General features: G+C 40.5%; 1 protein-coding gene across 1 annotated transcript in view; it reads left to right on the plus strand.

Annotated features, from left to right (window-relative positions):
- Positions 1-2565: 2565 nt before the first annotated feature.
- RAB2A (RAB2A, member RAS oncogene family) overlaps positions 2566-22786 on the plus strand; it is an 89364-nt gene continuing 69143 nt past the window's right edge. Inside the window, exon 1 of the mRNA XM_032421528.1 lies at positions 2566-2902. Within this exon, the coding sequence (XP_032277419.1) occupies positions 2857-2902 (46 nt within the window). The 5' untranslated portion in view covers positions 2566-2856. The remainder of the gene's footprint in view (positions 2903-22786) is intronic.

Consider the following 22786-nt stretch of genomic DNA (forward strand, 5'->3'; position numbering starts at 1 on the left):
ACTGAGCTGATTAAGTATTTCCTGGAAAGTTAGTTCCATCATGGCATTTACAAATGGCTGAAAGAAAACATTTCACAGTGGTTCTTAATGATTTCTGGGTCACAGCCCCGTACAAGAATTTCCCCCATAAAATTACATATATGCAAACACATACAACATTTTGCATACTATTTCTGGAGGATCCCAGAGCCCTCAGCGTGCATTCAAGGACTAGCTAAGGAACCACGGAAACTAAAGTAAGAACCTGTGGATTCCACTATTTCAAACCACCCCTCTCCCATCCCACCCACCCCACTGCTTCTTCTTTCCACAGTCTGAGAGCAATCAAAACCAGCGAAAATGTAAGCACAGAAGTTTGATTGGGAACAGTAAATGCAAAATTTCAATATAATACTGTATTTTAAAATGTCGTGGAGAACTTCAATGAGCAGACCTTAGAGAATGTAGTCTAACAATCTTTAAACTTCACAGTTTTGACCTTCAGACCAAATATGATGTAAGACTGAGAGATGAGGTTATCAGAATTCATGCCCAAGGGAGTGAAATAGCTGAGAATCAAACTGAATGGAAAATCCCAGAAAGTACACTACCACTTAGGGGAAAAGAGGTTTATTTCTGTCATTTTGCCTGAGGAATTTTTCTCGAAAAATGTTTTTGGATTTTGGGGGCTAAATCAAATGTTTCAAATGAAGCTTGTGGTTTTTATTTATGCCCTGTATTGTTTCAAAGAGGATTTAAGACAGCATATAGGCATAGAGCAAATATAACAAAATATTATGAATTAAATATAGAAAGAAAATAAAGGTAGAGACATAAAGCCAGGAATGGAGCTGATTTTAAAACATGAGTTCTTGGGGCACCTGGGTGGCTCAGTGGGTTAAGCATCCGCCTTCGGCTCAGCTCATAATCCCAGGGTTCTGGGATGGAGCCCCATGTCAGGCTCCCTGCTCAGCGGGGAGTCTCCTTCTCCCTCTGCCCCTCGCCTACTTGTGCTCTCTCTGAGTAAATAAAATCTTAAAAAAATAAAATATGAACTCAAGGTAATTTTAAATAATTATTCAGTACTAAAAGTTATGTATTAAGTATTTTTCATAATTTATAAAATACCTCCACATACAATATCTTATTTGATCCTAAATTGACTTTGTGAAGCAGTTATTATCTACATTGTCCAGATAAGGAAAATGAGGCTCAAAGGACTTGAACATCGAGTCTTTGCTGTTTTCATCAGATTATACTGGCAGGTAGCAAGCTATCATTACAACTCCTGTGCATCTCAGGAATGGAGTGATGCTATTCAGTACATATCCTCTACTACATTAGAGGATATGGGTTGGTAAATGAGCTTCCTCAAGCAACTTTAAATTCCATCAACCGAGCCATGAACTTTGCAGACTCTGCTCCTTTGCCTGAACTTCATCTCTCATTCCCAAACCTTTGTCCTTTCGACAAACTCTTACTCATCATCCATAAGCCTGGTTCAAACAGCATCTTCTCTAGGTAACCTATCCTAACACTTAAACGAACTCTACTACCTCCTCCTCGAAAACCGTGCTCCTTTGAACAGGGTCTGCCTTCAGTTGCAATGCCTAGCAATGCAGAAACATAGTATGTACTTAATAAATGTTAGTTGAATGAACAAAAAAGTTGCTTTGTTTTTTCCTTTACACATATTTTTTCAATGGGTAATTCATGAACACTGCAAAAAAGTTCAAACTGCACGTGGAAAATTCAGGGAAAAGTAGATCTTTCCTCCATGCCCATCCACCCTCCCCTTGGTGCCAGTTCTGTTTCCTTTCAGGTTGACTACACACATACGGGTATTTTGGTGCACCCCTGTCATTTTTTTTTTTTTGTAAAATGGTAAAAATATATATATTATCTATATGCCAATAAAATATAATTTACAAACATATGAACACATTTAGCATAATATAATAGCATAATTACAATAACTATTTAGCATAACATAATTGTTACACATCTTCTAGATAAGTAATACATATAACATAAACATGCATGTATGCACCGATTTCTGTGGCTTGTTTTTGCCTGTCAGGCTTTTTTTTAAGAGCCGTGTAATATTCCACCATAGGGCATACCATAATTTACTTCATATTCTCTGATTTACGGTTTGCAGTTTACAAATAACTCCATTTTCTCTGTCAAGCCCTGGTCCCCAAACACGGAAATATCATCGCCCTCCAACCCACCATTTTCAAACACCTTTCATAAGCCCAGGGCGGGGCCCCGCACCGAACGCGACCTCCGCCTTCCCACACGTGCCCCGCGCCCCCACTGCAAGGCGGAAAGACGCGGCGCCCATGCGCGTCGCGGCGACGGAACCGAACGTTCCACTTCCCTGCCCTCCCCCAGCGTCTCCCGGCCGCCGGCGTCGCCCGCTCAAACGTGCCGGAACGACCGGCGCCGGGCCTCGCCCGGCTCGGGGTGGACGGGGCGCGGCCGGGGCGCGGCCGGCTCGGCGCTGGGCGGGGCTCCGGCGGGGCGGGGCTCTGGCTGGGCGGGGCTCCGGCCGGCGTGCGGGGCTCCTCCCCTTTCCTCCGCGGCGCCGACGGCCGCAGCACTTCCGGGTCGACGCGGAGGCGGGGCGGAGGCGCCGCGGCGGCTGTTATTGTTCGACTGAGCTCGGCCAGGAGCTGTCTCCATCGGCTCTGCGGGTGTCAGTTTGTCCGGCTTCCTCTCGGCCCCTCACTCCCGGCGGCTGACGGCGACGGCTGCGGCGGGCGGGGCCTGGCGTTTCGAGGCCGAGCGGCGCCGGGGTGAGGGGCGCGGAGGAGGAGGAGGAGCAGTAGCCGGAGGAGGAGCCGTGTGCCCTGGCACCGAGCGGCCGCGGCCATGGCGTACGCTTATCTCTTCAAGTACATCATCATCGGCGACACAGGTGAGGGCCGGGGTGCGGCCAGGCGGGCGTCGGCGGCCTCCGGGCCCGGGCTGAGGGGCAAACGGTGTCTGGCAGGGGCGCGGGCGCCAACGCCGCCCGGCGCCTCCCTCCCGGCCGCGCCGCTCCATTTCCGCAGTGCTGGAGCTGGTGACGTGGGCACTGCGAGCGGCCGCGGCCTGGCCAGGCCCTGTCCGCGGCCCCCGCCCCGGGCAGCCCTGCAGCTGGGGGTCGCGGCAGCCGTTTGCGGCTTAAGATCTAGGAACTGTGTGACAGGAGGAGCGGCCCAGCCGAGGGCGGTCAGGACCTGACTTAGATGATTGCACCCGCTCGCCAGGGCCCCTTACCTCACCTTGGGCCTCTTCGCCGCCCTCGAGAAAGAAAAAGGCAGGCAGAAGAGAGCAGAAGGTGATGGGAGGAGGGTCTTGGATTTCCTGATCAGTCCCACCTTTTCCATCCTACACGCATCTGTCAGGGGCTGGGCAAAGTGCTCCTGGTGGGGGACAGCCAGCTGAAAAGGAGAGCAGGGAACCTTTAAAAATTTTTTGTTCAACACCCTCAGATCCCAAGTCAGAATAAGTCATATCCCATCGCTTGGCGGCTGGGGAGTCCCCGTCGAGGTCATTAAAGCGTGAAAGTTCTGTCGATTTTGCCACGTGTAAACTGGGGTTATTTGGTAGTAATGCAAGGCCGTTCAGTGCTCTGGGTGTGTGCTTGCGTGTAGTGTGCCTGTGCGTGTGTTGGGGGCACTGTGATTTCTTGGATATATCAGATTGAGGGTCGCAGCTGCCAATTTTCAGGTGACCCGATGTACATTGGAAGCAGAAAGAAATTCAGCTGTTCTCACTTGAAATAACATCTGAGTATATTTCACAGATAAGTAAACAAACTCATTGTAAAATATTTATTACCTGTGATTTTGGCATTATTTTGAATCTAATAATAAAACTAAGGCTTGTTCAGGTGTTATAACTATTTATATACCAGAGTCTGATTTCAGTGAGGGCTCTTGCACAACTTTGGGCCCTTTGCACAACTTTGGAAACGTAAGCAGCAGCTTGTGGTTGCACTAGTGATGTAGCAGATTCAATAAGTAACACAAGAAGCATGTTGATTGCAGCCTAAAAAACTTGCTGCTGTAAACATGTCTTTTTAGCAAGGTTTTTTTGATGTGTGTCTGTACAGAGTCTGGATGGTTTTCTATGTAATGTCTTGGGTAGAGGAATGTTTTGCAAATGTTTAGTAGCAAATGTATGTACTTTTTAAAAAAAAAAGCTGTGGCATGTTTTGAAGGAGAAGGAATTGGGTCCAAAGCCTATTAGAAAAGTTTTATTTAGGCTGTAAACCGAGTTGGAGAGGGAATTTATGTTAATTATGATATGAATGTGTTTGAGAGGTAGAAAGAAGAGTGAATGTAGACATTTAGCAGTGGTGAAGATGCAAATTATCCTTTGCAGGTTGCCTTCTTTCAGCTTATTAATTGAGCATCTACTGTGGGTAGAGTATTGTTCTGGGAGTATTGGAGCTACAAATCGTAGCAAGCTGGCGCTCTGTGCTCTTGGAATTTGCCTTCGTTCAAAAATAAGCCCCAGGCAGTTTAAAGGGAAGACACTCCTTTCTTGCCATTGCTATTCAGCACTGAATACTTGACAGCAGTATTTTCTCCCCACTCCAGCCAATCTAGTTTACTGTCAGATTAATCTTCGTGAAACCTGGCTGTTAGGAGACTGTTCCTCTGCTCACATTCTTTAGTTTGACCTTCCAGGAACTCCATTATTTTAGCCTCTGTTTTCTTTGCTAGCCTTCTTTCCCACTATTCCCTGCCTTCTGCCAGTGAGGCCCAGTGGCTGATTTCTGTGCTTTTTCCTGGTTCTTTCTGCTCCCTCTGCTTGGAGTGCCTTCTCTGTGGAAATTCTCTCAGTCCTTCAAAGTCTAACCCAGGTCTTCCATAATGCTTTCAGAGTCAGCATACATTAAACTCTTTGATGTGTCAGGCTTTTTCTGGTATCCTGGCTGGCAGTGACTACTACTTTATCTGGATGTTTCACACTTTGTATTTTTCTGATATTAATGCCAGACTGTTTTACAGATACTTGTGTAGACATCCGTATTTGATTATGTACCTCTGGAGAGCAGAAAAGATGTTCAGTATAGCTTTGCATTTCAGGAAGAGCCTAGTAGAAGGCCCTGTACATTTAGTTAAATTGATGAAAGAATAGCCAAACAGGCCACTATGTTCATGTTAATATACATTAATAACTTGACTGTAGGATTTTTTAGCCCGATTCTGCCACTTTTTTAACCGACTTTGGCTAAAATCCTTTACCGTGTTTCCTTAATTCCAAATATATGCACAGTTGTAAGGTACACTTAATGTGGCCCTCCCCACAAAAAAAGATGATATTAAATCAGTAGTGTGATACCTATCCTGATGTCTTCAAAAGTCATAGTATGAAAAATATGTGTCTTAGAATGAGGGAAATTTCTACTTTTCCTGTTTCTCACTTGCCATTGCTATTCAGCACTGAATACTTGACAGCAGTATTTTCTCCCCACTCCAGCCAATCTAGTTTACTGTCAGATTAATCTTCGTGAAACCTGGCTGTTAGGAGACTGTTCCTCTGCTCACATTCTTTAGTTTGACCTTCCAGGAACTCCATTATTTTAGTTAATGGAGTTAGTAAATAATCGCTCATTTTTAACTTTTCCTTTTCTCTCAGTAATGAGATAAAATGAGGACAAATGTGAAAGTACCATGCACATTTTGTTTTTCAGAGTTCCAGCTTCAAAGAAGAGATTTTTTTTAAAACTTTTCCCATGATCATGATGATACTGTTGAAATATTTGTTTTCTTAACTCTAGGGCCAAATGCAGTTAAATGTAGCTTTAAAATTTTTCATTGGTAGTGTCTTGTTCCTGAAAAATCATTTAGGTAAACGTGTCATTTAAATCTAGATATAAAGTGGAAATTGGTTTTTAACAAGCCTGGCCTAATAGCATAACCAGATAATTATCAAATATGGAAAGAGAAAAATTGTAATAAACCTGTAATTGTTGCTCCTAAAATTCTGGCAACTGCCTACCATTTTAACCAGATTACTAACTGTCCCTTCTCTTCTGTGCCACTCAACTAGGCACACAAAAGCTTAAACCCAGTTGTATTCTATCTGAAATGACCCTCTTGCCTTGCCCCCCCCACCCAAAAAAGAAGAAAAGGAAGGTTAGGTCAAAACTTTTTCACCTGACCAACTCTTGTTCATCCATTCTTTTAAGATTGTTAACAAACCCCACTCCTCCCTATTGCGTCATACTCATCCCCTCCACTCTTCCTTCATTCTTTGTTTCCCCTTCTCCCCACTCCCACACGCTTTTATTTTTTTTATTTTTCTTAAAATCTTTAGAGGACAAGTGCTATATAAGAAAATAAGTAAAATTTATAATAGGTAAGTAGCTGGGTCCTTGTGGGGGTGCTGCAAGGCTTTATTTGGAAGGTGATACTTGAGCTGAAATTAGAAGGATGCGTAAGGATTTGCCAGGTGGGCATGGGGGAAATGTCTGGTAGGTAGTTGGAAGTGCATGTTTACTGCTTGATCAGTCAATCTCACATATACTACTTACTGGTGATTTTAGAAAATTAAAAATAGAGCCATAGTGTGAACCATTTTATTGAAGACTGTGAAAGAGAGGGAAAGAGTGAGAAGTGAAGAGTTGACTGCAAGATCAGGCTGGCAGGAATGTGAGAGGGTGTTGAGTGTGTATGTGTATGAAGATAGGGGAGACCTGAAGTTGAAAGGTCAAAAAAATGCAACATAGAGGCAAAATCTTAGAGGACTTGGGGAAGGATGGCATCAGATTCTGTAGAGCTTTAGAGCTGTGACAGAAGGAAGACCTGTCCTCTGGGAGACTCAAACTTGAGTTTCTTTAGGTTCTTGTGAATCACCTAGGGTGTTTTTTTCTTTTTTTAAAATAAAGATTCAGTGGCCCAAACCTCAGAGATTTTGATTCACTAGGTCTGAAGTGAAGCTCGTTGTTGCAAAACCTGAGGCCAGAAACACCAACAATTTTATTTAATTATATGAACAAGTTTGTTAGATTATCTTCAAAAAACAAACGGGGAAAAACTAAGAAGTTCGAAGGTAGAAAAATTCCACTTATTTTATGATGAAATATAGCATGCATATAAAAAGCATATATATGTATATATTACGTATGTATAGTTTAATAGTTCTAAAGAACAGTAATGAATTATTACACACCCATGCTAAAGAAACACAGATCCCCGTCACCTATGTCTTCCTTTCCCAGGCTTCCACCAGCTTGAATTCTGTATTAATCCTGCCCTTGCTTTTCTTCATAGCTGTGGAACTTTTGCATCTCTATATTGTTTCATTTTGTCTGTTTTTAGATGTGTTTGTTTTATTCAGTGAGAGAGCTAAAACATGTCTGAAGCATACCTTTTAACATCATCTAGAATTTAGACAGTATATTATTTTTTTTAAAGATTTTATTTATTTGGGGCGCCTGGGTGGCTCAGTCGTTAAGCATCTGCCTTCGGCTCAGGTCATGATCCCAGGCTCCTGGGATCGAGCCCCTCATCGGGCTCCCTGCTCAGCGGGAGGCCTGCTTCTCCCTCTCCCACTCCCGCTGCTTGTGTTCTCTCTCTCGCTGTGTCTCTCTCTGTCAAATAGATAAATGAAATCTTTATCAGAGAGACAGCACAGGTGGGAGGGGCAGAGAGAGAGAGAGAGAATCTGATGCAGACTCCACGCTGAGCATGGAGCCCAACGCGGGGCTCGATCCCAGGACCCTGAGATCATGACCTCAGCCAAACTCAAGTGTCGGCTACTTAACTGACTGCGTCACCCAGGCGGCCCTAGACAGTATATTCTGGTCTACTTAAATTGTTGCTTTATGCATGTTATTTGTAGTCTTTCAAGATCTTTGACTAGCCCTTTCCTTTTCTCTTTCTCTTCTAACCAGTTTGTTTGCTGCTTGCTTCCCCTAACATGTATATTGCTACTGAGACTTCTGTTGAATCATAGATGCCATGGTCCCGTTCTTGTCTTTTTTTCCCTCATCTCTCCTGGTGAACCTGCTTCCTCCTCATCTCAAATAATGCCCCTCTCTTCTTCCTCGGTGCTCTTGTCCCTTTTGTTCTCATTCTGTTCCTGCTCCACCATGAAATGAATTTTCTCCTCTATCTGCAGCTCTGATCCCTTTCTCCCATTTTATCTCCCCAGCTCATTGCCTCTTGCAGTAGCCAGTAATTTTGCTGGGTTTTTTTGAGCAGATCCTAATTTTGCCAGCTCAGCTGTTTTTCCCTCTCACTCTGGCCCAGCTGTGCTTGCTCCATTTTGTTATTCTTTGCTCATCCTGATCTCTGAGGCTGTGTCCTTTGCTACAAAAGCTGCAGCCGAATACTGACCTCCCTTGTCCCCCTTTCTAACTTTTCTTTGCTTTCTATGTGAAACTTTCCCATTTGGTTCATCAGCCTCATTTATTTTCAAGTTTTAGAATACATTCTAGCTGCTGTTCTTCACTTAAAAATAAAAGACACCTGGCAAAAAGATGCTAGATTCCCTCTGCTATTGTTCACATGTAGTCACCTCCCTTTTAATTCTTACAGAATTTCTCAATGCAAACAGCTTGGGTATTATCCTTGGAGATGCTGTTTAAGAAGACCTGCAGTGAATCCTGGACATCTATATTTTTTAAAAGCACTATTTTTAATTTTTTTAAAGATTTTATTTATTTGAGAGAGAGAGAGCACAAGCAGGGGGAGAGGCAGAGGGAGAGAGAGAAGCAGGCTCTCCCCTGAGCAGGGAGCCCGATGCGGAACTCGAACCCAGGACCCTGGGATCATGACCTGAGCCGAAGGCAGACGCTTAATGACTGAGCCACCCAGGTGCCCCTACAAGCACTATTTTTAGTGGTAGTACTATGGCATTCCTCTGCAGGTCCGTCATAGGCCTTTGTATATATTTTTCTAGAATTTATCTTTTTTTTCCTATTGTCAAATTTTCTGCTGTCTGGAATTTTAAATCAATCCCTAAAGTATATCCAGGCTGAATTTATATGGAATTCTTCATCACATTAGTTTTTGGTACTGTTTATGTAGTAGATTCTTATGAGCCATTCTTCACACTTCTTCTAGTTTGTACACAGTATCAAAAGCTTTTCATTTTTTATTGCTTCAAAAGATATATGAAGTTACCATTTTGTAGATGAAGAAACTGAGCGTCATTTGGGGCAAGTTATTTATGTACTTCTTCCCTTGTAAGTTTTTACTCTTCACAGCTATGATGTAGCTCTTTAAGTTTCTCCCAGTTTGCTCTTCAAAATGTTCCTATTTTCAGGTGTGACTGACAGTGTGTTTCTGGTCAAATCTGAGGGAGAAAGGAAGAAAATGAATATTGATGGATGCACACTGCAGTGAAGCTCTTGGAGCAAGACAGTGCCTGGCGCAGAGCTGGTGCTTCAGAAAATCATGAGTGTGTGCTGGGTAGCCTACTGGGTAGGCTACATGCATTGGCCAATTTGTTTCTTTTTGTTTCAAAAAGGATTTAAAGGGACACCTGGGTGGCTCAGATGGTTAAGCGTCTGCCTTCGGCTCAGGTCACGATCCCAGAGTCCTGGGATCGAGTCCCGCATCGGGCTCCCTGCTAGGCAGGGAGCCTGCTTCTCCCTCTGCCGCTGCCTCTCTCTATCTCTCTCTCTGACTCTCATGAATAAATAAATAAATAAATAAAAATGAAGAATTTTCTAAAAAAAAAAAAAAAAGGGATTTAAGGACATTTATATAAAAACTTGTGATCGTTTTTATTCAAATGGGAGGAAGAAGGTACATTAGTTTTGCTACCATAACAAACCCCCATACACTAAAGCAGCTCAGAGAACACAAATTTATTATCTTATAGTTCTAAAGTTCTATATAAGTTCATGTACATATCAGCATATGTCGGAAGTCTGATATGTTTCTCAGCAGGCTGACATCAAGGTTTCAGCAGGACTGGTTCCCTTTTTGAGGGATTCAGGTTGCTCTTTCAGGTTGTTGGTAGAATATACTTTCTTGCAGCTTTGGGGCTAAGATCTCCATTTTCTTGCTGGCTGTCGTCTGAGGACTGCTCTCCGCATCTAGAGCCCCCCGCATACCCACATTCCTTGGCCTCCGGTCCCCTTCCTCCATCTTCAGGCACAGCAACAATAGGTCAGGTCATCCCATCTCTCTAACCGAAGTTGGGGAAGGTTCTCTGCGAGTAAAGACTTGTGTGATTAAATTGGCTTTATCTGGATAATCCAGGATAATCTCATCTCAAAGTCTGTAATTTTAGTCACATCTGCAGAGTGCCTTTTGCCATGTAGAGTAACATAGTCACAGGTTCTAGGGATTACGGTGTACATTTCTTTGTGGGGAGTGGCATTCTGCCTACAGCTGAGGGCAAAGGAGAAACAATAAAGTCAGAAGCAACATTAATACTTCACTTTTTGTGTACACCTTTTTGAAGTGGGCACTTAAGCTATGCAGAGAACCCTGCTCATTTACTTTAATTATAGTATGCATTATTTTTTTTTTCAAAGCATGTATGCGTATACTTAATTATTCCTGATCATGGGTCTTGAAAGGCATTTTTCCTCTGATTCGTCTTTAAAAGGCTACAGTGTAGTGTAGTAAAGAATGTAAATATACAACCAGTATATTTAAATATTTATAGGGCCTTTTCTACTGGTACAACTCATTGAATCTGAACAGTAATATCCATGATGAAGGCTCCGTTTTACAGGTGAGGAAAGGGAGGCTGTCACATCACAGAGCTAGTAACTGACTAAGCTGGAATTTGGAATTTGAACCCAGGTCTTTCTGACTCCAAAGTCCATGCTCTACCATATCATACGTATTTCTTGATTCCCACAAATTCCGTTCAGACCTCTTTTGTTGGCTTACCAACAGCTGCTTGGTTCGTTGAGTTGTTACGGGAGTACATAGTCCCTCAGTCGCCTTTACTAAAACAGACACCACATCCAATCATGCAAAATGGGGATAAAGGATAAAACAACAATGAAGTCCTATATAAAACAAGAATAAAGTCCTTTCTCTGCTCCTTATCAGCTATATGAGCTTGGGCAACATCTTTAATCTGCCTTGGTGTCCTCATCTATAAAATGGAATGAATAAATGAGATAAGATACATAATAGTGACTTGAATGAGAAATGGTTACTATTTTGTCTTAACTTTATATCCTGCTTCTTTGAATGTTACTGTAATTTCCCCCATGTGTGTTGAAAGAGTAACATGAACTTGACCAGTGCTGTATAGGTTTGAGTAATGCTGTTCATAGCAAAAATAATTTCTTTTGTCCTCTGTGTATCCTAATATGTTGATCTTTTTCCCCCCACATCCCTGCTTAGCTTGCTAGTTTGTGGCCACCTGATACTTTGAGGAGTCTAATATCCTTGACTCTTAATCGTTTCTTTCCTAACTATATTGGTGTTTTCTTTTTTTTTTTTTTTTTTTAAAGATTTTATTTATTTGACAGAGAGAGACACAGCGAGAGAGGGAACACAAGCAGGGGGAGTGGGAGGGAGAAGCAGGCTTCCCGCGGAGCAGGGAGCCCGATGTGGGGCTCGATCCCAGGACCCTGGGATCATGACCTGAGCTGAAGGCAGACGCTTAACGACTGAGCCACCCAGGCGCCCCTATATTGGTGTTTTCTTGCGCTTACTATATTTTTACTATATTTGTTTGCATGTAGCAGAAAGTTTTTATGGAAAGTTCCTTATTTTATCAACATTGTTTTAACAAGATCCAAAATTATTCATCAAGATTCATTCTATTCCAGATATATATATATATTTAGCACCTTTGCTTAATTTAGTCTACATGACCATTCAAGTCCACTAATGATTTAGAAAGATTGTAGGGTTTTGTTCTAGAAGGACCTTTTTGATTATAAAGAATGGAAATCTACTCCACCTAGCTCAAGAAAACAAGTTTTGATAATAATTTAAAGAGTGCCCATAGGAAACTAAGAAAAATTATAAACAAGTGTTAGGGAACTGGCCACTCTGAAATGTTTTCCTGTCATGGCTTTTCTTTCGACCCTTGAGATAATTAGGGATGTGTGTTTTTTGGGTTTTTTTTTGTTTTTGTTTCCAAAGATTTTATTTATTTGAGAGAGAGAAAGAGAGAGCCAGCATGAGCGTGCGAGCAGGGAAGAGGGCAGAGGGTCAGGGAGAAGCAGACTCTCTGCTGAGCAGGAAGCCCGACCACACGGGGCTCTATCCCAGGACCCTGGGATCATGACCTGAGCTGTAGGCAGACGCTTAACGACTGAGCCACCCAGGTGCTTTGTGTGTTTTTTGTTTGGGGGGGTTTGTTTTTTTTTTAAGATTTTATTTTAAGTAATCTTTATACCTAATGTGGGGCTCAAACTCCCAACCCTGAGATCAAGAGTTACATGCTCTACCGACTGAGCCAGCCAGGCACCCCATGTGTTTTTTGTTTTAAACATGTTTTTTTTTTTCTTTTTAACAATGTTTTTATTATTGATTTCTGACTTTATTTCACATAGGTAAGAGCATGTAGACTGTGTTTATTGATTCTTCAGTTTTTGAAGCTAATTTTGTAGCCAGCTACTTGGTCAGTGTGTGTACATATTCTGTGTGTGCTTGAAAAGTGTATTGTGTACATGGTTGGTTCAGGGTTCCATACATGTTCATGAGATCAGACTTGCTATCTGTATATTCTTGATAGTCTCTTGAGTTTTGGGGTAAGATGTTAGCATCTATTATGACAATGGTTTTGTTTTATTTTATTTTTAGTTTTGTCAGAGTGATTTTTTTCCCCCCCAGTAAATTTGAGGGCTAATTTGTAAGGTGTATATGGGGCTCAGGTCTTTACATCTCACTGAAGAGTTCTTCTTTGTCATTAAGTTACCCTCCACTTTTTACATACTGTGGAGTTGTTTGTTTTTTACATATATTTATTTGGTAGTGTAGTTTTGGGTACTCAAGTGTTTGATATTAATTTTGAATCTTATTTTTTGGTTCATATTTGCCTAGTGTATACTTTTTCATCATTTCTCCTTTTTTCTTTGGAAAATAAAGAAGGGTTTATTTTGTTGTGCTTTGTTTAGAAAACAAATATTACAGATACAGCTGAAGCCCCTGTATACCCTTCACTGCCCTTTGTCCCTGGAGGTAACTACTCTCCTGAATTTGGTGTTTATTATTTCTATGAAAGTTTCCAAATGATTACTACATATGTATGTGTGTATTTGTAAACAGTGAACAATCGTTTATGTATTTTTTTCAACTTTATATTAATGGAATTTTACTGTACTTGCTCCCAAACTTTTTTGTTCAACATTATTTTGGGAGATTTATCAGTATTAATATATTTTGTTCTATTTTACTGGTATTAATTGCTAGGTTGGTTTAATTTTAATTACATTCTGTTGGTTTAATTTTAATTATATCCTGTTGTTTGACTATACCACACTTTTCCCATTCTTTTCCCCTAAGGAAATTTTTGGCTGAGTTGTCTGTCATGTTACAAAAGACAGTATAGGGGCACCTGGGTGGCTCAGTTGGTGAAGCAGCTACCTTTGGCTCAGGTTGTGATCCCAGGGTCCTGGGATGGAGCCCCATATTGGCTCCCTGCTCAGCAGGGAGCCTGCTTCTCCCTCTGCTATTCACCCTGCTTGTGCTCGCTCTCTGTCAAATAAATAAAATCTAAAAAAAAAAAAAAGGCAGTATACTACATGGATTATTTTTGTGTGTGCCTCCTTGAACATGTATGCTAGAATTCTGGAGATAGACCTTGAAGTGGAATTGTGGGTGCGAGGTGTGCACATGTGCTTTATCTGTGAATCTAAATCATTCTTGAGAGTAGTTATCAGTTAACTCTCATTCTTGTTCTTTCAGCCCTATTGTCATTTTTCTTTTTTTTTTTTTTAAGGCCTTTAAGACCTTTTTCTTTTTTATAAAGCCCATTGCTATTTTATTAAAAGATTCAGTCTGAGAGGCTTTTACTAGGAGAATTTAATCATTGGTGAATTTATTTATTTATTTATTTTTAAGTGGAATCCATCTCGGGGTTTGAACTCAGGATGCTGAGATCAAGACCTGAGCTGAGATCCAGAGTTGGACACTTAACCCCCTGAGCCACTCAGGCGCCCAGTCATTGATGAATTTGAATTAATTTATGCTATCAGGTCCCATCTTTGTTCAGTCACATGGGCAGGGATCAAGGCATAGATCACAAGCATGCCCATTTGCCATGGGCTTTCAGATAAGGCAGGCACTATGTCCTGTTATGTCCTACTATGTCCCACATAGGAAGCAGTATGGTGGTCAGATTTCCCAAGCATGTATAATGTCACCTCTTCTTTTTAGGACAATGTAGAAAGAGTCTAATGGAAAGAGGATACCTGTCACTAAATCTTATTTGCCCAAATGAACAATTAATTAAAATTCCTGAGTTTCCTGTTTATGAAATGAATATAGTACCTGCCAAGTACACCCTGTAGGCTTGTTCACCAATGCTGTGGGTTTTTGTTTTTTGTGTTTTTTTTTCAAACTTTGTAGCTGTCTTTGAAATTCAAATGTCATTAATTTGTTTCCCTTCATTTATTTACAGTTGATATGTCAGTGTAAGTGGTGTATTCACGCTTGTTCTGCTGCCCCCAGTGTTATTAATGTCGATGAATGACTCCTTTAGCATTTGTCCACCTTTAGCAATAATTACTATGCATCTAGGAGGCAAATACAGTTGACCCTTGAATAACGTGGAGATTAGGGGCACTAACCCCCACACAGTCAAATCCACATACGACTTTGACTCCTCAAAAATTTAACTACTAATTGTATAGTGTTGATCAGAAGCCTTACCAATAATATAAACAGCCAATTAGCAAATACTTTGTATGTTATATATACTGTATTCTTATGATAACGTAAGCTAAAGATAAAATGTTATAAAGAAAACCATAAGGAAGAGAAAATACATTTACAGTACTTTATTTATTGAAAAAATCCACATATAAGTGGACTCATGCAGTTCAAACCCATGTTGTTCCAAGGTTGACTGTAATATGTTATTCTAAGTTCTCTCTGGTTATTTTAGCTTAGACTGCACTCTTGAAAATTTTCGAAGAGCCTAATACTTGTAATTACAATATCTTGATTTGTTCAGAGGCTCCTCTGCTTGTTACCTTGGTGAAGTTCAAACCTCTTCAAATTCTGTTTTCTTATTCCAGAAAAAGACAGCAGGAATGCCTGGCTTGTATCTACCCCACAGGATTTTTGTATTTGAAGTAAAAAAAAAAAAGTGTGCAGGTGCCTTGTAAGCTGCAAAGTGCTTTATTAATAGTAATATCTTAGAGATAATTTTTTTAATCTGTTGAGCATCCTAAAATTAAGTTAGTGGGGGAGGGGGGAGATCTCATCTGTAGAAAAAGCTATTCATTGTGCTGACTTCAAACTGTAATTACTTGAGTTGAAGGAAATAAAATCACGTGTTAATATGCAAAATGGCGATTCTTTGATCCTGAAGTTTTCTTTGGACTCCATAAAGGAAAGTCATTTCCTATCTCAGATATCCTTATAGGCCACTTGAGATTGAGAATAATATCAAATAGGAGGTGCTCTTTCTCAGTAGTCTTCAGGAAAGGGATGTTAAGATCAATTGTTTCCTCGATTTCTTCTACATCCACTCTTGGTACCCTGATACACCTCTTGGATGAGTTCTCTCGATTTTGAACCCCTTTGGAAAGAGGCAGTTTTTTTAGGTCTACAGAAGTCTTCAGTATAATGAATCTGTTGATCAAAGGTTATCTTTTTATCTCCTTGGACAAAGTATTGTTAGTTCAGTTGTAGTCTTAACCATTTCAAAGGTCAAAGTAAACGTACACATTTCCAAAATCACTGTGCTCAAAGCTTTACTTAACTTGATTCAAAAATTAAGAAATAGGGAAATGAGTTATTAATTATAAATTAAAGCAATAATTGTATACTTGGTGAATTGATTCACCTGTCTTCAGAGTAAAAGTATGTGTCAATATAACCCTTGGTATAAGGTGAAGAAATTCTGGTTTCACAGCTAGGTGGTTTTTTTTGTTTTTTTTTTTTTTAAGATTTTATTTATTTGACAGAGAGAGACACAGTGAGAGAGGGAACACAAGCAGGGGGAGTCGGAGAGGGAGAAGCAGGCTTCCCGCTGAGCAGGGAGCCCGATGTGGGGCTCGATCCCAGGACCCTGGGATCATGACCCAAACCGGAGACAGACGCTTAACCTACTGAGCCACCCAGGCGCCCCAAGCTAGGTGGATTTTTCAGTGGTTGAATAACTGTGTCCAGAAAGGGCTGTCCTTGTAGGCAAGCTGGAGGGAGCATGCTGCTGCATTCAGTCCTGGTTATTTTACATTTCATATTAGTAACAACTTGGATAAAATCCAGTTTGGTTAAAAGAGCTAATGTGTGGATTATACCAGATAGAATCCAAAATTACCTTAACAGGCAGAACGATTGGCTAAATTTAGCAAAATGGAAATTAATGAAATTAAAGCCTTATATTTACTTTAAAAACAACTGTACAGGGGCACCTGAGTGTCTCAATCAGTTGAGCATGCGGCTCTTGATTTTGGCTCAGGTCATGGGATGGAGGCCTGCATTGGGCTCAGTGCGAAGTCTGCTTGGGATGCGCGTGCGTGCTCTCTCTCTCTCTGAAATAAAAAAAATATATAAAATCTTTTTAAAAAAAATAAAAACAACCATACAAATACAAGATGGAGGTCAGCTGGTAAATAGCACATGTCTAAACACTTAAAGTTTTACATGACTTGATTCAGTATGAGTCAGATGAGGAATAAAACCAACAAAGGAATATATGTGATGCTGGGTTAATAAAAGTATAATGTACAGACAAGGTAGGTAATAATTCTACTCTACAATTCAATTATGGAAACTTGTTGCAGAGGGATATCTAAACATTGGTGTCTACGCTGAAGAGACCAGTCAGGGTAGTATGAAGACTGTATCAACCATGACATTGTAGGAACAACTAATGGAAACATTTAAAAAAATTTTTTATTTATTTGAGAGAGAGCAGGGGTGGGGAGGGAGAAAGCTCACATGAGCAGGAGGGAGGGGCAGAGGGAATGGGAGAAGCAGACTCCCCGCTGAGCAGGGAGCCCCATGTGAGAGTCTGTCTTAGGACCCTGGGATCATGACCTGAGCAGAAGGCAGACACTTAACCAACTGAGCCACCCAGGCATGGGAAACATTTTTGTTTTTAATTTTCCCTCCCCCTGCTCCGAAATAATGGAAACATTCTAACCTAAAAAAAGAGAAGATTTAAAGGAACATATAATAATGACTTTTAATACTTAGGTATTCAAATAAAAGAGATTTAAACCTACCCTTTGTAGGTTTTCATGGGCAGAACCAGGACCATGAGTAAAAGAGATACTTGGACTCCCTATGAAATGGAAAGGGGAGGGGGTGCCTGGCTGGCTCAGCTGGAAGAGCATGCAACTCTTGATCTTGGGGTTGTGAATTCAAGCCCCACATTGGGTATAGAGATTACTTAAAAACAAAAACTTTAAAAAAAAAAAAAAAAGAGGGAAAGAATTTGTTAAGTGGTGAGTTGGTTTGTTACTGGAGTTGTTCAGATAGAGGTTTGATTGACACATATTAGGGCTTGGAGGATGGAATTTATGCAAAGATTAGAGGATTTGATTAGTTTTTATTTTTTGGTTTTGTTTTTTGGGTTTTTTAGAGAGTGTGGGTGCACACACGAGTGGTAGGGGATGGGGAGGAGCTTAGGGAGAGAAAATCCCAGGCAGGCTCCGTGCCCAGTGTGGAGCATGATGCGGGGCTCAATCCCACAACCCTAAGAGCACAACCTGAGCTGAAATCAAGAGTTGGACACTCAACCAACTGAGGCACCCAGGCACCCCTCATTTTGTTTTTATTTTTTTAATTTTTATTTACTTTTTTAAAAATTTATTTGAGGGGCACCTGGGTGGCTCAGTCGTTAAGCATCTGCCTTCGGCTCAGGTCATGATCCCAGGGTCCTGGGATTGAGCCCCGCATCAGGCTCCCTGCTCAGCGGGAGGCCTGCTTCTCCCTTTCTCACTCCCCTTGCTTGGGTTCCTTCTCTTGCTCTGTCTCTCTCTGTCAAATAAATAAATAAAATCTTAAAAAAAAAAAAAAAAGATTTCTTTATTTGAGAAAGAGAGCATGAGCGGGAGGGGCAGAAGGAGAGGGAGAGAGAATCCCAAGCAGACTCCACGCTGAGCACAGAGCCCCACTTGGGGCTTGATCCCGTGACCCTGAGATCACCACCTGAGCCAAAACCCAAGAGTCAGACGCTTAACCAACTGTGCCACCCAGGCCCCCCCACCTCGTTTTTGTTTTAAAAGAAATTTAAGGTACTATGTGGGCAGTCCTTGTGCTAGAGTTAGAAAAATGGACAGGACTATCTCATCCTATTGGGAAGACCACTTTGCCACAGAAATTACAAGATAATGTAATAGCACTGGGCACAAAGTACTGAAGGAGCATGGAGAGGATTCATTCTAATTGCAGTGAATGGCTTGTAACATACTCAGATTTTCAGCAAACATTTATTGAGCACCAGCTGTGTGCTGAGTGCTGTGCTTTGGCTTTCATATTTGTTCTCACAGTAATCCTAGGTACCTGTTGACTTCATTTTACAAATTATATATCAGGTATGATACCATCAGACATGGTCTCATTTGTTTGAATAATTCCCCCACCTAACAATCCTGTAGAATCAGTTTGTACTTTTGCCCCTGCTTTTATATTTGTTATGTGGAGAACAGAAAATTGAGCTGAGCTTCTCGAAGTTAGATTATACAGAGTGGCAGGATAGGGTTTTTTTCAGGATTTTGTGGAGGCTTAAGACTAAAGGAGATCTGGGGACCATACTGTGAAGAATACTGTGTGGCATAGTTTAAAGAGTTGGTTTGTTTCTCCTCTGGATAGCTTTACAGAAGCCTTATTCCCCATCTCTAAATGGTATAAATTTCTGCCCTTCACTCAGATTTCTGGCAGGAATTAGTGATCCCTTTCCACCTTTTAATCTTTTTTTTCTTTTTTGGCCTTTTCCCCCCATTCTTTCTGGCTTCAGGTTTCCTTTCTTGGAGAATTTACCTTAGAAATGGAAAAACCATGTTGGATTTGAGCATGAATATGTGAATTTTCAGTCTTAGCTATGAGTAAATCTTGTTAAAAAGTACTACTGATTAGTATTCTTCAGCGGCTTTTAGGAATTTAAAAAAAAGGAAATCAAAATCTTTTCATAGCACATTATTTTACTCACAGGCTCTCATGATTTTCTCCTCAGACCAACATTTAATGTAACTATTTTTGGTCACACGGAAGTTTGCTAATTATTTAAAAGCCACATCAATATGGAGGTTGTTAGATGAGGCCCGTAAAAGTATTGCTTATGTAGTGTTTGATGCTAAAATAGATCCTTTGAAAAACTTATATATATTTTTAATGGTGCAAGTGATAAATGCTCATGATAAAAAATGAAAATACTCTACCACCTTATGTAAGTATGGTAAAAGATGGTTTTGTCTATCCTTCCAGAAATTTTCTCTCCATCTCTAAGCTTGTGTGTATGGGTGTGTCCCAATTTTACCAATAGCATTATACACTTAGTACTGTTCTACGTCTGTATTTTTTTTCTCTTGAGGGTACATCTTAGGTGTCTTAACATATCACATATATAAATCTATCTCATTCTTTCTAAACACCTGCATAGCTCAACCATAATTTATTCAGTTCCTGATTCTGTTATTCCTTGTCTGTGGTAGCAAACAGCAGAAACCTACTGTGGTTAATTTAAGCAGAAGCTTTTATTAGAAAGATTGAATATTCATAGATTGATAGGAAAGCAATATAATCCAGCTTGAAAATGGCAAAACCAAGGAAGGCAAGGCACAGTCAAATTCCTGCTGTCAGTGCAACCTGCTGAAGAAGATGCTGGGGACATGTCAGTGGGCTCTCATCTGCACTGTAGCCACCATGGCTTCTCTCTTTAGGTCCCTGATACTGGAGCACTCCTTCAAGATTCCAGATTCTGGACAAGAGCATCTGTTTGGCTAGGCACGTGTTTATACCCTACCTGCTGGGGCGTTCAAAGAAAAGTGCTCTGATGCTAGGTTGCCCAGAAATAACAAATGTTCACTTACGACCTGTTGATGAATATTGTTTTACACAGTATAACATGATTCTTGTGGGTTTGTGTAAGAAGTAAAATCTGTGGCCAACTAGGATTTATATTTGTATTTTGATAGATACTGCCAAATCACCTTTCATTAAAAATAATGGACTTAGAAAGAATATCTAATTTTGAGTGTGGTGTATATTTTATGTACAATTTAATTCAATCAACAGGCTAATCTCAACATTGTCTCTGTTGACTGATGCCTAGTCTTTGTTTAGGAATTTAGTAGTTTGATTTAGTTACTATTATGTGCTTCCTTGGGCTCTTGCAAGTTTCATCTAGCAACTGCATGAAATAGTTCTTTCTGCTTACAGTCTTTATACCATTTATAGCATAGCATACTACTTAGAGATCATGTACAGTAAATTTATTGTATAATATAGTGTACAATAATATCACAAAACACCTTCCTTCCTTCCATTACATCATGGAAAAGTATCCTCTGCAAGCTACTTGATTGAAATGTGATTTTGAGATGCTGCAGTTCTTATTTGGAATCTTTGCTTATGAAAGGATTAGGAAAATGGTCAGATTAAAGTGTAATATACCTGATATATTAACTGAAATGTTGTTGGGATAAAGTTAGCGTCAAGGAAGTCGTATTTATTTTTTTAAACCTTCCTTTTTACATTTCTGCTCTATGAGTCATTTAGTTACAGAGTATTCCCTTCTTTCTCTTAGTATTGCTACTAATAATACTTGGAAAGTGAGATAACATAATTTTTCGTTAGGAAAGGTATTGGTTGCCATCTATCTGAAAAGAATAAATTGAGGAGGTTGGGTGGTAGAGTGGAAAAATATGATTTAAGGGGCGCCTGGGTGGCTCAGTCAGTTGGGCACCAGACTTGATTTCGGCTCAGGTCATGATCTGAGGGTTGTGAGAATGAGCCCTCATTCAGCTCTGTGCTTAGCACAGAGTCCGTTTACGATTCTCTATCTCCCTCTGCCCCTCCCCCCACTCACATTCTCTCTTTCTCTGTCTCTCTCTCTCAAATAAACATAATAATAATAATAAAAAGAAAAACCGATTTGGAATTTCAATTCTGCCTCTTACTTGAGGCATATCACTTAAACCTCAGTTTCTTCGTCTTTAAAAGGAGGTTATCATTTCTGCTTTACTAACCTAGGCTTACTATTATGGTCAAATAAGATTGTGTGCGAGGAAGGAGCATATTTAGACCTTCAAACTGTCAAAAGCCTTGCAGATATTTTAAATAAGACAAAAGTATATTAGCATAACTTGATTACAGGACTTCTTAGATGCAATAAAAAAGAAAAGAAAAATATCTGTATTGAAGTGAGTCCTTTGGGTATTTGGCAGGTAGCATGTAGCCCAGCTATTCTAAGCCAGGTAATTGGCAAAGATACTAAGTGGAAACCAGGATAACTATGTTTTGAACTTTACCCTGTACTGTGGGGAAAACGTATCTCCAGTATTTTTAGTTGTGTCCTACCAACCATGTAGGGGCTTCACGTTAGTTATAGCTGAAAAACTAAACTGAAGAGTATTGGCCACTGAAACCAGCATTTTTGTTGGCTATATCTAGGGCACTGCTTCTCAAACTTCGGTGCACATCAGCAGCACCTGGACAGCTTGATAAAACACAGATTGCAGGGCTTCACCCCAGTTTCTGATTCAGTAGATCTGGGGTGGAACTGATTATTTGCATTCTAACAAGTTTCCAGGTAATGCATAAGCTTCTGGTGTGAGGACCATATTTTGAGAATGAGTGCTTTAGGGAAACCGTATAATTTATCATCCAAGCTGATCCATAATTTATTAGGAAAACAGGAGTTACTGAGCCTTCCCTGGCAAACCAGAGTGTAGGGTCATCCTAATTTCACCTAATGGAAAAATCTTTTTACAAAGAGGTTTCTGTAATAGAATTATCACCTGCTGGGTGACTCATGATACTGAAGTTTCTCTATTTATTTGTGTAGGTATGTACATTAAATTGCCAACAGACGATTCAGTCAGATTTTTCCCTTGATCTCTGTCCTTTTAAATGTTAATTAAAAGAGAATATAGGTATTCTGGATTCTTCAGCTGATTTATTTTGCCATGAATGCTAGCAAAAGTATTGGAGATGAGTTCTTTCATTGGATGTGTGGTTGGATTAGACACTGGAGAGTAATTTCCAAGTTTGGTTTTGTAAGTCACGGTAATAGGTACATATTTGATTGCAGCCCAGGGTTAAGATATGTGTGTAAGTGCATATATGTCTTTAAAATAGAAGTCTCCAAATAGTACTCATCCTTGTATAGTACCTACAGTCTCATATTTGCTATTTTCTAGGTCTTTTTTAATGCTGGTTGTGATCCACTAAATTGATTTCATGACCTAACTGGTTACAGTCTACTACTGTTTAAAAAACACAGCACAGAGGACCTCTATGGTTCCAGCAAACTGTGACACTCTTAAGATTCTGAGAGGTAGTTGTACTTCAGCTTTCTTCATTCTGATTCTTCTCAAACACTCCAGCCTTTTTCCACCATTAAAACAAGTGGGGGGAAAGTCCCAGGAGTTGGGGAGAAGAAAGGAAAGGTATGTTATTTTTACCACAGGGTGCTATCTTACTTGCTATTAGATTTAATATTTTATCAATTATTTCCTGTGGACATTAGC

Source organism: Phoca vitulina, unplaced genomic scaffold, assembly GCF_004348235.1.
Source record: "Phoca vitulina isolate PV1807 unplaced genomic scaffold, GSC_HSeal_1.0 scaffold25, whole genome shotgun sequence".
Taxonomy (NCBI): domain Eukaryota; kingdom Metazoa; phylum Chordata; class Mammalia; order Carnivora; family Phocidae; genus Phoca; species Phoca vitulina.